The 14847-nt window shown below is 39.7% G+C and overlaps 1 protein-coding gene across 1 annotated transcript; it reads left to right on the top strand.

The window, feature by feature from the left end:
- The first annotated feature begins 4804 nt into the window (after nucleotides 1-4804).
- On the top strand, nucleotides 4805-13096 carry LOC103357761 (leucine-rich repeat-containing protein 32). Its single transcript, XM_008282457.1, is given in 4 exon segments — nucleotides 4805-5119; nucleotides 5121-5149; nucleotides 7022-7115; nucleotides 11223-13096. Coding segments are annotated over 4 exon segments (1995 nt in total). The 5' UTR covers nucleotides 4805-5104; the 3' UTR covers nucleotides 13080-13096.
- Nucleotides 13097-14847: the final 1751 nt, after the last annotated feature.

Here is a 14847-nt window from a genome sequence, read left to right as displayed (position 1 = left end):
CAAAAGTCCTTATTGCTTGTTTTGCAATAATGTTTTTTTTATTGCTGGATCATAATTATTGCTGCTTTCAAGGATAACATTCACCTAAATGATGCAGCTTATAATTTATTTGATTTTTGTTTAGTTTTCTGCAAGATAATTAGTACAGAAAAGTATGAAAATTAATGAAGAAATGGATTAAAAATGCACAATATTTGCCTCTGAAATGTGGTCATAAAGCAGAAAAGTAGCAGGTAGTGAAGCCAACGACTGGAAACAGACCAATAAATGATGCACTGTCTGTGTGTGAGCAGCAGGAGGCAGAGTAAGTGAAAGCTTAACGCTCAGCGGGGCGAGAGCTCATTGAATTACTGATAAATTACTGCGCTGCAATAACATTGCACTGATCTCACCGTGTCTCTCCAGGAAACAAAAATCTGAGGAGAAAAAAAATCTCCACACACCCTTCAGAGACAGTGACACCGAGCTGCAAGGAAAATGAAACAGAGGCTGGGAATGAGAGGGGGTTACCCCTGCAAGGAGGTGTGCATCATGTGTTGTGTGTCTTTTTTTCTCTCTCTCTCTTTGTGTGTCTGTGTGTGTGTGTGTGTGTGAACTCCATAAAACATGATGCAGAATAAAAGGACCGCGAATATGAAACCAATGTACAACAAGCAACAGACAACACACCAGGTAAGGCTCACTCTCACCTGCTCAAGCTGCTTTTTGTTAGTTTGGCACCTGTTTCCTTGTCAGTGGAAAAATAACTAAGTACATTTACTCAAACACTTCCATCTCTACTAAACGTCAGATGGGGAACTGTTGGGCTTTTTACTCCTGTTTTGAGATGTTAATTTAAAATATTAACTTAAATTTGTGTATAGTCAGAGATTAAACTGTATTCTGCTTTGCTTCTCTATTGGCTTTGGAGACAAAATTGTGATTCTAATTTCAGCCTGGTTTGAGTTTGGATTTCGTCTGATATGTTTCTCATACTATTCTCCTAAAATTCACAAAGCAGATATAGGTGAGAAAGGAGGAGAACAATTAGCAACAGGAGCCATACTTGAGATTTAAAGTAGATGATTCCAAACTTCAACTAATGGCTCAATTTTTTTCTCAATTAAACCACATGCGAGCTGCATATGAGCTTTATTTTATACTAATGTAATACAGCCACTGTACTGAATTATATATATAAAATCTTCCTAATATGTTGTCAAACCTATTTTAATAAATAAATGTGTGTTTATATATAAATACATATTGATACAGGGCTGCAAGGTGGCGCAGTTGGTAGCACTGTTGCCTCGCAGCAAGGTCGCCGGTTCGCGTCCCGGTGGGGGCACCGGGATCTTTCTGTGTGGAGTTTGCATGTTCTCCCCGTGCAATGTGGGTTCTCTCCGGGTTCTCCGGCTTCCTCCCACACAGTCCAAAAACATGTTGAGGTTAGTTGGTGATTCTAAATTGTCCGTAGGTGTGAATGTGAGTGTGCTTGGTTGTCTGTCTCTAAGTGTGGCCCTGCGATGGACTGGTGACCTGTCCAGGGTGTCCCCTGCCTTCACCCTAAGTCAGGATAGGCTCTAGCCCCCCCGCGACCCTAATGAGGATTAAGCAGTGTATAGATAATGGATGAATGGATGGACATATTGATACATATGGCATGCCGTTTGGGAAATTATATATATAATGAAAGTCTGAATAATGAAACACTGAATATATGGAGGAGGAAGAGAGCCGGGATCCATGCTCGGTTAAAGGCTAACCCCTCCAGACCAGCAGGACCGTTGCTTCTACTCTCCAATGTGTGCTCCCTTGACAACAAGCTGGACGAGCTACGTTTGCTGAGAGAAACCCGCAGAGAGTGGAAAGACTGCTGTGTGTTTGCTTTTCCAGAAACATGGCTCCATGACAACATCCCAGACGGCCATACAGCTGGAGGAGATGACATCGTTCCGGGTGGACAGACAGACAGCTAGCTCTGAACTTTTCCAGAGCCGCTGCAGAAGCAGGACACCCTCTCCATAAACAGTTTGAACCTCCTTTGTTTATGTTTACCCTGCTGGTGTAGTCTGACTTGGACTCCATGTTGTATGGTCCAAATCACAACCAACTGCTGCAATTTCAGCAACATTCATTGCCCAGATGTCTCTCGGCTGCAAGTTTTGTGGAATGAACGTCTGGGATAGACAAGACACTCAAAACTTTCACTCTGGCTGTCTCCTGAAGGGGCTACTGCGTCTATGCGCACCACCATCTCTATGGAAACTCATAGAGATTCATTATGTATATTCAGAGTTTCATTATATATATATGCAGACTTTCATTATATGTATTCAGAGTTTCATTCCAAATATTCAGACATATATATATATATATATATATATATATATAATTTCCTAAATGGCATGCCATAGATACATATATATGTGTGTATATATACATGCATATGCATATATAGCTGATATGAAAATCTATTGGACCAAATCAAAGCTAAAACAAGAATCACAATTTTGTCTCCCAAGCTATAGAAGAACATACATTTAGCAGTAAGACTTTCCTCTGGGACTTACTGTCTTTTTCTGGAGTTTTCAGCCATATGACACTCTTCATCACTATTGACTGGTTTGTTGAGCCCAGTAGGTTTTTTAGCTGCTTTTAGACTTTGATCTTGAACATTAAAGTTCCTCCTCAACCTCAGAAATAACTCAACGTCCATGCTCTAGCTTCGCCTGGAGCTTTCAACCATATCAAATGGCAACACGCCGTATTTTTTTCTTCATGTCTATTTGGGAGTATATGCGCTACTCCTACTGCTAATAAGGTGGAAATCTTGTACTTTTTGACTTGTAATTTAATTACACAGTTACAGATTCAGCTACAGATTTAGCTCTATTCTGTGTTAAGTCAAAGGTTCATCTTGGAAAATTCAAACCCAAGGCCCTTTTTCTGGAACTCTCAGCCCTATGACACTGTCTTCATCAGTTGTGATGGGTCTGTTGAGCACAGCACTTTTAGACTGTTAAAGTAAACATCAAAGTTTCTCTTCGACTTAAATATCACTAAACATTCATTTACTAACTTCTACTAGAGCCCTCTACCACACCAGATGTAGATGGACGCCGTAATAATTATTTGTGATTTTGGATTTTACCTTCAAAACATCACTGCATCTCGGAAAACCAAAACTCAAACGCCACTTGCCGGCTTTTTTTCTGGAGCTTTCACCCATCTGACACTGTCTTCATCAGTGGGCTACTGAGCCCAATATGTTTTTCAGCTGCATCCACAGCAATTTTTGGACTTTTATTTTCAACACCATAATCCCCCCCGACCTTAGAAATAAGTCAACATTCATTTACTAATTTCTACCAGAGCTTTCAACTGTAACAGATGGCGATACCATAGTTTTATCTTCTTTGTGGGGTTTTCAAGTAGAAAACTGAAAAATGCTGCTACTACTACTACGAATAATAACACCCTAAGGAGCTATTTTTCTTCATTTTCTTGTTGATTTTACTTCTGTGCTTTAACTTAAGTGTAATTTTGAATGAAAAGATATATAAATATTTCTTAAACATGGCTTCTTAAACATATTTGTAGATGATAGTTAACCTGCCAGAAGAAGTGGAAGGACTCAGAGCTTTAACTGTTTGACTGCTTTTACTTTGTAAAAGTCATGCAATTAACTTTATACATGAGTAAAAGCATAAAAGTGTCAGCATCAAAATAACATCATTGTGGAGAATGGCATATTTCAAAACAATGCAAATTACTAGATTACAATAAGAAGTATTATTGAATCATCACTTTAATGTTGGAGCAGGTAAAGTTGGTGTAATGTCTTCAGTTGATGAAGACAATTCTTTACAGGTCAGGTTGGATGTTTGGGCTCGTTGTTGCGCTGCAGGATGAGCTTGGGATCAATCAGACGCCTCCTTGATGGTGTTGCATGAGATCTAGGGCTTAAAGTTCCTGTATAGTGCCGTATATTTTGTCCAAACCTGTCAATTTGGTCTAGAAAAGCTACATAGGTCTGTTAGAAACCTGTTTATGGGTCATTCCACATCTTGTCATGGATTTTGTTGAAAGAAATGCATCTGACGGCTTCCTTTAATTTCATGGTACCTCACAAAATTCCGGAGTTTTTTAAGACGATGATTTTTTGGAGAAAGACTGTTTCCACCAGACAGTGACTGATGAAAAATCAGTGTCAGAAAAGTATTAATCACTTTGTAAACTACACTTCTATATAGTTTTTTTTCACTCGGTTGCATAGAATCTTTTAAAAAAACTGAAGCCAGAACAGGCTGTAGTTTTAAAAAAAAGAAGATAATTTTATGTGTTTGAAACACAGTGAACAGCTCCACTGAGATGCTCAAGAGCACTCAGGCAGTTGTCGTTGATTGAGGAGAAAGTTAATTCGCACATTTTCCCAGGCGCAGCCAGATGTACAGTCATTTAAATCTAATTGTCTGCGTGTGTAAAGTGGTCTTACTCATTATACTTACAGTGGTGTTTGTTTACAGTGTGGCAAACCAGAGAAGAAGAAAAAAAATCACATGATGAACCCGACTCGCTCCCACATTCACAAAGGGGATGTGTGATTTTTCATCACGCCCACTCGTCTCTCAGGGGTGGACAGATTTTGGAAATCCATCAATAACCTACTGCTGCTCATGTTTTGTTCTGTCTGGGTGGAGATAGGAAGCATCAAAACCTCTTTAACCATAAAAGGCTGCTTTGAAAAGATGATATATAAGGAGAGCCGAGGCTGAATACCCCAAATTCCAAGCGGAGACTGGTATGTGAGAATATCCAAACTATTTCCAAAGAGATCATCCAACTTTAGGATTAATAGCTGGCATGTTTGGAGTAGTGGGGGTTGTGTCTCCTTGAAGTGGAGCATAAAAACTGGACTTCCCAACCCCCTTATATGGCTTTTCCCAGTGAGAGCAGTGGGAGGGGGATAAGGGGCCAGGACCAGGATATTCTCACAGGATGTGATGGCTGGACAGCAGCCGGAGACGCTGCGATGTGGAGGGAAGAGTCAGCTGAGAGAAAGATTTTCGCTTGTGGCGTTGCTATCGATCGGCGAGTGGGTGTGTGAGGATGTGAAATCAACATGGTCAGGAGGCTCTGTGAAGATTAGTCATCAGCTGAAAGTGAGGTAAATGTTGAGCTTCAGGAGAAGTCTTTGAGTGCTTTTTGTTGTCGCATGATTTTGGTTTTTGGAAGCATTGGACTGAACTGTGGGGGCAGAAAGCTGCTTGTTGGAGCTGCAGTCACTGAAGAAGTACTCGGATTCTTTAAATAAATGACGTGAAAAAAATCAATTACAAGCAGAATTTTTGTATTTAACAAAAAGCGTGTTGTACTTACTCTAATACTTTTCTGCAAACAACCTGCCTGAAAATCCAAAATATTTATTCTAAAAAGAAAGAACATCCCTCGTTGCTCTGTGAGAGACAGTGCCATGTGATCTGACAGATTGATGCTTAATTGATCTTTATTAACAAGATCTCACGTCTGACACTGAACATTAAACAGTACAGAATCTATTCACTCAAACCTTAAAATGAGACAAGAGATCTGTAATATGTCATGTCAAACAATATATACCTATAAAGATAAATATACAGTGTGCAGAAAGACTTGTTTTTTTTTTTAACAAAGAATCAAAAATCTCACTTTGTTAAAACACATCCTTAAAAAATAAGTCAGAAAATAGACTACAGATTGTGATACAAAATAAAAGCAAATACCTGCCGATAAAGTACTGTCTTTAAAGCTACGATTAACAAAATGTACCTAAAGTAGCACAAGTCAAAGTGTAAAAATATCCTGCTACTTTAATCTGTTTGATATAGTTCAGTCAAGGGGGTTTATAACCTACGGTTTGAGCCCCTTCACAAGATCAGAAGTTAAATCTGAAGGGTCCAAAGCTAATAATTATAGTAAAAACACAAATCTGTATACATTTTTTTGATTTCTTGTAAACATAACATTGAAATATTCGATAATTGGACTTCTTTTGGGCCTCAAACTTTTAGGTGAAATAATTTGATGAAATCTGAGGGGAAATGTGTCTTTGGTTGATCTGAAATATGACAAACACCTCAAACAACGCAGTGTATTTTTAAAATAATATTAATGGAATATCTCAGACTTAGAAATAACTGTAGCTTGTAACTAGTTGTAGTAGAACAGTACAAATTTTCCCTCCAAAACATAGCGGATTAGAGGCACAACATAGAAAAATTCAACCTTCCTGGCTGCTGATTAATGACTGCAATGTTTTATCAAGATTGGAAATGTTTATAAGTTTTCTGTAAAGCAACTCGTGATAAGTGTTTGACTGTCTACATCATTAGATAGAAGCCACGCAGCTTTAAACCTAACTGGGCAGCAAAATGAAAGATGCTTCTGTGCTCCCTCTTGCAAACATCACGAGGATTAATGAATTAAATCTGCTCCTGCGAAGAATCACAACGAGCTGTCTGCATGCGTGGGAGGGTTTTACATGAACTAATGTAAACTTCTGCCATTTTTAACACTGAATTTCCACGTGTTTATCAGTGTATCGTCCCCACGGGTACTTACCGTGGTACTAATTACTCCCACATTGTCTGCAGCGTAAGGTTACATGTTATGTTTGGTTCGGGGGAAACTATCAGGAAATATTGAAGCAAACAATTAGTGTCTGGTAAAGGATGACTCACTGAGGCCTTGCAAAACAGTCGTTTTCTGTGTCAAAACAATAGCCTACAGTGCAGTAAAACTAAGAACCGATGGAAACAGCTCATTTGCTTAGTCATCCCTTCTCGGTACTACCGGTTCTGCAGCTAAACACACTGTAAATGAGAAATGGCGCCGCATACGCAAGAAAGCCCCTTTTGTATTTGAGGGCATAAATAGCGCCGTCAAAGGTCAGCATGTCACGCAGTAGGTAGGGCCGCTTCCTTCCCTTTTTAAATCATATCACCTACAGCATGCTTCCTGCATTCATGTGTTTCTGATCTGGACTCTCTCTGTGCCACAGCACCATGGCCACCTTCCAGCTGCTCTTCCTGCTGTTGGTCGGCTGCACGGCAGCGTCCGCTCGTCCTCCGCGACACCTCCCTCCATGCCAAGTTGTAAGTAAAGCCCGGCAAGCAGAGCATGTCCAGTGGCGATTCAGTGCCTGTTAAATTGTAGGTTTTTGCTGCATCTTTCAGTCATGTTGCATTCAAATAATGTTTTTTCACCTGCTGTCAGTTTGCTTTGACTGCTTGAAGTTTTTTAATTTCATAGTTTATTTGCAAGCTTTTGACCTTAACAGACCCGGTTCATTTGTTTGAGCTCAGTGCTGCCAGCAGACCTTCAGGCTTTAATGACGTTATCTGTCTACACTGGTAATAGTGTTTTTGTGTCACGTTGCACTGCAGATGTCGCCTTGTTATCCAGGTGTTTCATCGCCTACAGGATTGTGACACTTTTTCCTTGGAGCTTCTGCTGAATAATCTTTTAGTTTGAGCTTGTCCTGTGACGCTAGTATATGCATCACTTTATTTTCCTCGGAAAAAACAAAAATGACACAGAAGATTCTCTCACGAACTGACTGAATCACTGCTGGGTTGTTCCTATTACTTAGGGGTGTTACTAATGTGTTTGACTGAGTTTCACTGAATCCACTGAAATTAAACATATGGAGGATTAAATTAAGACGGGAGCATTCACAAGAAACAGGCTCTGACTTTGTTTCATGTCATCTTTTCTAAAAATAGCCCGATAGTGAAACTTAACTGTGCGTCACGTTTGTTTAATGTGGTGTTCACTGTGTCTATAAATATCAATCAGTGTTTCTCCACTATATGTATATGCACAGATTCCAAAGTTAAAGCCTTATAATGTATTCAAATGTCTCAAATAACAAAACTACATCGTATGAAATGTATTTGTCTGAATAAATGCTGCTGATAAGAGTAAATACAAGCATTTGTACAAATTCGCAGAGAGATTCATATTTCATCATAAAAGGTATATGTATATATTTGCATATTATTTGTCACAAATCCCATGAAAAGACCAAAACGTATTATTTTTTCTATACCATGTCTATCATATTCACCTCTTCCTACTTAACACATGAATCTTTATAAACAGCTCACAAGTAACATTTTGTTTTTAACCCACTGAACCCCCACACCTGCCAAAAATATCATCACAATTTTATTATTTATCAGCACCAGAAACTATAAAAAGTGAGAAAGTCATTGGATTTTAAGTTTAAACGTTCCATCAGAAAAATTAACCACATCTATGCCTAAAATTACTTTTTCATCGCAATCACTTCGTTCTACATGTCTTATTCCCAAAAATAAACAATTTGCATTAACCAGATTCTGTTAAAAATAAATAAATAAATAAATAAATACATTTCTGTGACATTGGTAACAACCGTGAAGCCATTAATGTCCCAGTTGTGACCAACTGTTGTAATAAAAATTTTCTGAACTTTTCGGCTGAACTGCAGGCTGTGTTTCCACAGAGCAGAGAGGAGAAGAAATAAAAAAAATGTACATAGTAACATCAATATTTACTGCACAAAAGATATTCTTGAGTACTGTCTCCTTCTTCATAGTTGTGCTGTTTCCATGGAAGTGCAGGGCTTTATAATGTAGTAAAAGAAAACAAAGGGGTAAACAGTGAGTAAAAATGTGATGAGCAAAAACAAATATGGCTTGAGGAACTGCTTGGGATTCAGAGGGTAAAAATAAAAGTTATTTCCTAAAGCATCTGTAGCTTTTAGCGAGCTTCACTAAAACAGCAGGAAATTGCAGATTGTTTGGGGACTATTTTTTGGTTGCGGATTAATGCGCGTTTTGCTGCACTGACTTATCTAAGAAAGATATAAACAGCAGAAAGAAAATAAACAGCACTGTGTGTGTTTTTTGTTAATGAAGCAATATGTCAGACAGTGCAGCTCACTGATGTTTGGTTGGTAGTTTCTGGGAGAAACAAAGGAGCTCTGTGGCACAGAAAAGTAACACATATCAGGCTGTGGACACACAGGTAACACTTCGTGGGTCACTTCATTGGTGGTTTTTGTCTTTTTCCTGGGAATGGTACAAGAGGAAGAAAGAAAAAAATGAGAACAAAAAATCAAAGACTTTGTTCTGTAGAAAAAGCATTTTGCAGTCTTTATGAGAGAACTGAAAGTGGAGAGGTGATAGGAAATAAGGGAGGAGAAAGATGGGGAATGACATCCAGCAAAAGGTTGGTTAAGATGACCGTGATCTTTCCTGGTTCGCTTCCAGTCCGGCGACCTTTGCTGCATGTTGCTCTCCTTTTCACTCTGACTTACCTGTCACCGCTGGACTGCTGCTCCCTAATAAAACCATAAAATAAGCCAATACTGAATAATAAAACTCAAACTGGAGATATTGCGCATAGTTGGTGTCGTAAACAGTGGTGGTTCTCGAAGTGAGTCTGGAAAATGTTTTAAAGTTGGTTTTTAAAAAGTTTTAAACCACTGTCTGAGGCCACCTGAGCAACCCAAACTTTAAATCTCTTTCATATAAGATTCCTTTCTTGTGTTAGTTTCCCTCCACTTTAGACTGCAGCAGCTTCATGTTACCTTTGGCTGAACTTAACAGTGTAGTTTTGTGTGAAACAAGGGTCCTGATGTGGATTTTGTCTCCCACATTTATACTGGAGTCAGTTTAGGTCCAGTGTGGAGAGAAGGGAACAACTACAGCAATCATTAACTCTTAAAATGTCATTTTTTCCCCTGTCTTGATTGCTGTTAATTAACTTCATTTACCACATATAATTGCAGGCAAATTAAAAACTATTGCAGCCAGTCACACTGTTCCCACTGGAGAACCCTTTTTTTTGAAAGTAGTGGTGAATTTCAGCCGCTCCTGCGAGCGAAAAACTGCGCCTAGCCAATCAAAATCTGCTCTAAAAAAACAATTCTACATGTCTCTTTTAAAAAAAAATACCAAAAGTAACCCATTTGGTCTAACCAGATTCTGTAAGAAAATTCAAATTCTGCACTCCTTATCGCCATGTGACGACATTCTGCAATTGACAGTCATGTGCTAAAAATTCTGGGACTTTCAGCTGAACAAAGTATTTTACCTTGTTGACATCTCCATATGGTGTTTTTTTAAATACGTTTTAAGACAAATCATGAGCAAAACGAGCATTCAACGCCACGGCTGAACATTTCCGCCTTACAACTGGAGTGATGACAGTCTCAAATTCTAGTAGAGTTTCAAATGAACATTTTAAAACAAGTTTTTTGTGAAAAAAAAGGTCTAAATATGTAACTTTGCATCACAGAGATTAGATTTTAGGGGGTTTAATCAACAACCAGAGAGGGACTCCAAACTCTCTGTGTTTATCTGTTTTTGTGCTGTAAAAATGACACAAAGACATGATGTTCCTTATCTTGTTCCTAATGACGCATGCACGCAGATAAGGCCTTTACTATAACTACAGGTGACATAAACCACCATGCATAACTCATATGTTAATACACACAGAGGAAGATTTGAGTTGACGCAAATGTAAACAGCTGCGAGGAAACGCAGGCAGCGATATCACTTTACTGATAACACACTTGCACTGATGACACTTTCTTAAACACAATCCCGGTTTGTTTCCATGTGCCTGATAACAGAACCAAGATGTTTTGCCCTGCAGTTGTTATAAATCAATGTGTTTGTTGTTTACAGCTGGCTTGTAGGCAACCAACAATGGGCCTTTCGCGATACCACAAATATTCCAAGAAGCTAAATGTACTCAGCCTCAGACAGAAAACAAAGAAGGAGACAGTTTTATGAGCTGTTTTTGGACACGGGGGTCTTTTGGCCATGTGGTTTGAATTATAAACGACACTTAATAGCTTAAATATTTAGTTCTATTAAGGGGAAAACATGACATAAGCCAATGGTAATAAAGGTGTGAGGTGTGTTTTGTTCTTTGTTGAAGAACTTTTTTGCCATTTTTTTCTTTTCAGTTAACTTTTTCAGTTAATTCAAAGAGAACAATGATAGCAAAGTCTTTTTTTCATTACAACTCACCATTATGAGCCTCAGTGGACTGTAATGCTGCCAAGAACATGCCGTCGATATACTGACTCATAAATCGACCCTCCATGTCCGCTTTACACATTTGGTCTGCGTTGTATCATGGTCGGGCAGTCTGGCAGTGAGCCAACATAATCAGTGTTGTGTGCTTGTCTTTGTTTGTAGGTCCAGATGGATGTGTTCTGCAGCGATCTGAGCCTCAGAAGTGCACCGCTCAACCTTCCTCATGGCATCCAAATGCTGGACCTCTCTCGAAACCAGGTGCAAAATCTCACCCAGGAAACTCTGGCGTACCATACTGGCTTCCATCACCTGAATCTCCACTCCAACAAGATCCACTTCATCCAGCCAGGCCTCTTCAAAGATATGACGGATCTGAAAGTCTTGGATCTGTCAAGGAATCACCTGAATGTTTTTGCGCACTCCAAAACAAACATTGGCCCTCTCACGGCGGTGGAGTCACTAGATCTTTCAAGCAACGGGCTGTACACGGGGATGTCGGACTTCTTCCTTGCTGAATCTCCACAGCTGACAAACCTTTCCCTGAGCAGCAACAGCATCACCAAAGTAGCACAAAATACCTTCAGTGGATCCCTGTCCTTGAAAAAAATCAGCCTCCACAATAATGTCATCTTGGAGATTGAAGATGGAGCTTTTGACTCCTTAGATAATCTGACTGAACTCGATTTGTCCAAGAATTCAATCACGTGCATCACAGACTTCAACCTCTACAATTTAGAGGTGCTAAATCTCAGCAAAAACAGCATGGAGCTTTTCCGCAGCTTACCGTCGTCTGACTTCTACAAACTCGTCTCTCTCGATCTGAGTGAAAACAAAATGCCCTACTTTCCTCTTCTTCCGGAGAACAACGTGCTGGAATATCTGGACGTTTCACGAAATCATCTTCAGAGCTTCAACGTAACGGGAAGCCCAGAAAAAATGGCAAACTTGATTTTTAATCAACTCAGATACCTGGACATGAGTTACAACCAGCTTGAAAGCATACCGGAATGTTTTTTTCACTGCATGGGATCACTCGAGGTGCTGAATGTGAGCAACAACTGTATCAGCTCGTTTTCTGTCACCGAAGGCCTCCTCCAGAGAGTGAAGATCATCAATCTCAGCAATAACCCACTGAAAAGTTTGACTTTTGATAAAAGCACTCTGCAGTCGCTGGAGATGCTCTTCTTACAAGGAAACGACCTCACAACCCTGGATCATCATGTATTTCAAAGACTCCCAAGTATCACACACCTGCATCTGCAGCAGAACAATCTGAAAATCTGTGAGCAAAACCAGCATGAACTAACGGACACAAACCACCAGGATCCTCCCAACTGTGTGTCCTTTTCCTCCATTCAAAACTTGGAGTATCTGTACCTCTCTGAAAACAATCTGAGGACTCTACCTGCAAACGCATTCATGAAAACCCCTCTTAAGTTTCTAGACTTGTCCCTGAATCCGGGTTTGGACATGGACAAGGACTCTCTGTCTGGTCTAGAGCATTCCCTGGTTCACCTCCTCCTTCGGGAAAACAACATTTCCAGTCTAAACACAGATCTGTCCTCCCTGACAAACCTCAAAGATGTAGATCTGTCCACCAACCAGCTGACCACTCTGCCTATATGGAACAAAGAGTCCTCCATTGAGTCCCTAAACTTGCAGAACAATAACCTGGTCACGTTGGAGTACAGCACCATGCTCGCTCTGGAGCACTCGCTGAAAACCCTCTACATGGGCTCCAACCCTCTGAGCTGCTGCAGGAACCTCGGCTTCCTCTACATGGTGCAGAACTCGGCGGTGGTCATCCCCGACATCGAGACCGTCACCTGCATTTACGAGGAATATTCAGAGCCCGTCAACATCGGGAAGGTGACGCAGGAAATGTGTCAAAGACCGAACTTCCCGAACTACGTCATTGTTGTTGTTATGACGTTGCTAGTTGTGATGATCGTGTTGGGGCTCCTGGTTAAATGTTGCCACTTGAGGAAACAAAAACACAACAGAAGCTTCAGCGCGTAATAAAGGCCATGAAGGAATTTCTATTTCCAATTTCTGTACATGAAACATTTTAAAATGTGAATGTAGCATCTGTGGTACCACCCAAAGTCTTCTGAAGGACAATTTCAAGCCTTGATTTGGGGTTTACCACTATGAAAAGCAACCACTGACTAACATCTCTGACATGAAGTAAATTGGACAAATGATCAAAACCATAACTCCCACCAGAAAATATTGACCATGAACTTTTAAAGGACTTTTAAAACTGACTTTTAAATTTCAGTTTTTTTGGAACGTTCGGTCGCAGTTTGAAGAAGTGCAGCTTGAGACGTCTGGTGTGCTCAGACAGAATGAGAAGTGTGATTGCATGCAAAGTCAGTTCAATGATATAAGCGAGCACAATCCGTAATTTGAAGCAAAGTGAGTGCACATTTTGCAAAACCTGGGCAAAAAAAATGTGTACTTTCCTTTCGGCAAGAGATAGGAAGAAAAGGGGCGGAGAGCAGATGAAAAAAACAAATACAGTCGTGACTCGATAATCCGACCCTTAGCAATCTGAAAAGCTTGCTATCCAATAGGTTTTTAGGAAAAACGAACGGAACCTATGAAAAATAGCCTGAACATACCGACAGTCTTGGATTCCGACTCCGACATGACATTTTATGTCACAAATAAGGATAACAGTGTATTATTTGACTTAACAATCCGACAGATTGGCTACATTCAGACTGCAGGACTTAATGCTCAATTCAGATTTTTTCGTGAAATCCGATTTTTTTGCAAGTTCGTTCACATTTCCAATTAAATGCGACTTGTATGTGATCTCCTGTGTGAACTTCATATGGCCCAGAAGTGTCCTGCATGCACAGAAGAGGATGCAAAGATGTCACACCGCAAGCGTGGAAGTGTCCCCCCAACTGCACCGAATATTTTGATATTCATCATTAATTATATATCCAGAGACCAGAAAGTGCTATTCGGACCAGCCCTACTAGTTATTATAATAACTATGAACAATAATTAACAACAAATTACCCTTCAAGCATCAAGCCCTCCTTGTATCTCGACCTCCATCTTGACAATCTGACAGCCTTGCAATCCAACATAAAAGAAGAAAGTGTCGCATTATCGAGTCACAACTGTATATTCATCAGTACATTGGATGTTTAAGGCAAGTAAATGGGCCAGTGGTATAGCTTGCTGGAATTTCTGTGTGAACATGCCTTAATGCTTAAAGCAGCAGAGTTCCATGCTTGTTTTCAGTAGTGTACCGCATGCTGCACATCAGTTTATTGAATGTTTATTGAATGTAAAATGAAGAATTCATACTAAAACACTTCCACATGACAGCAGCATTAACAGAAAAGACTGAAATGCAGCAATAAAATATGGTAAAGTGAATGTTTGACATTAGAAATACACTCTTCAACTTCTACTTAAGAGTTATATGGAAAGAATGGACACCAGTCTCATGTCTGTGTGATAAGTATGAAGATAAAACAAATAGCCACTTAGCTTAGCATAAGGACTGAAACAAAGGGGAAAATCTATCTAGCAGCACATTTAAAATAGATTTTTGTTTGTTATATCTCATATGTAATCTTTACAAAAGTTTACACTTTGAGCTTTAAAGGTGCTGCTAGGTAGATTAACTTTGGACAGACAGCTAGCTGTTTCCAGTCTTGCCAACTGCAACAATTCCTGATGTCGAATTTTCAACTCAGAAAACCAGAAGAAATCAAAAGTAGCGACAGCCACAGTAATGTAGTGTTTATTAGCACTTCTGTCT

Source organism: Stegastes partitus, unplaced genomic scaffold, assembly GCF_000690725.1.
Source record: "Stegastes partitus isolate 25-593 unplaced genomic scaffold, Stegastes_partitus-1.0.2 Scaffold273, whole genome shotgun sequence".
NCBI lineage: Eukaryota > Metazoa > Chordata > Actinopteri > Pomacentridae > Stegastes > Stegastes partitus.
This window is presented reverse-complemented; position numbering and strand designations above follow the sequence as displayed.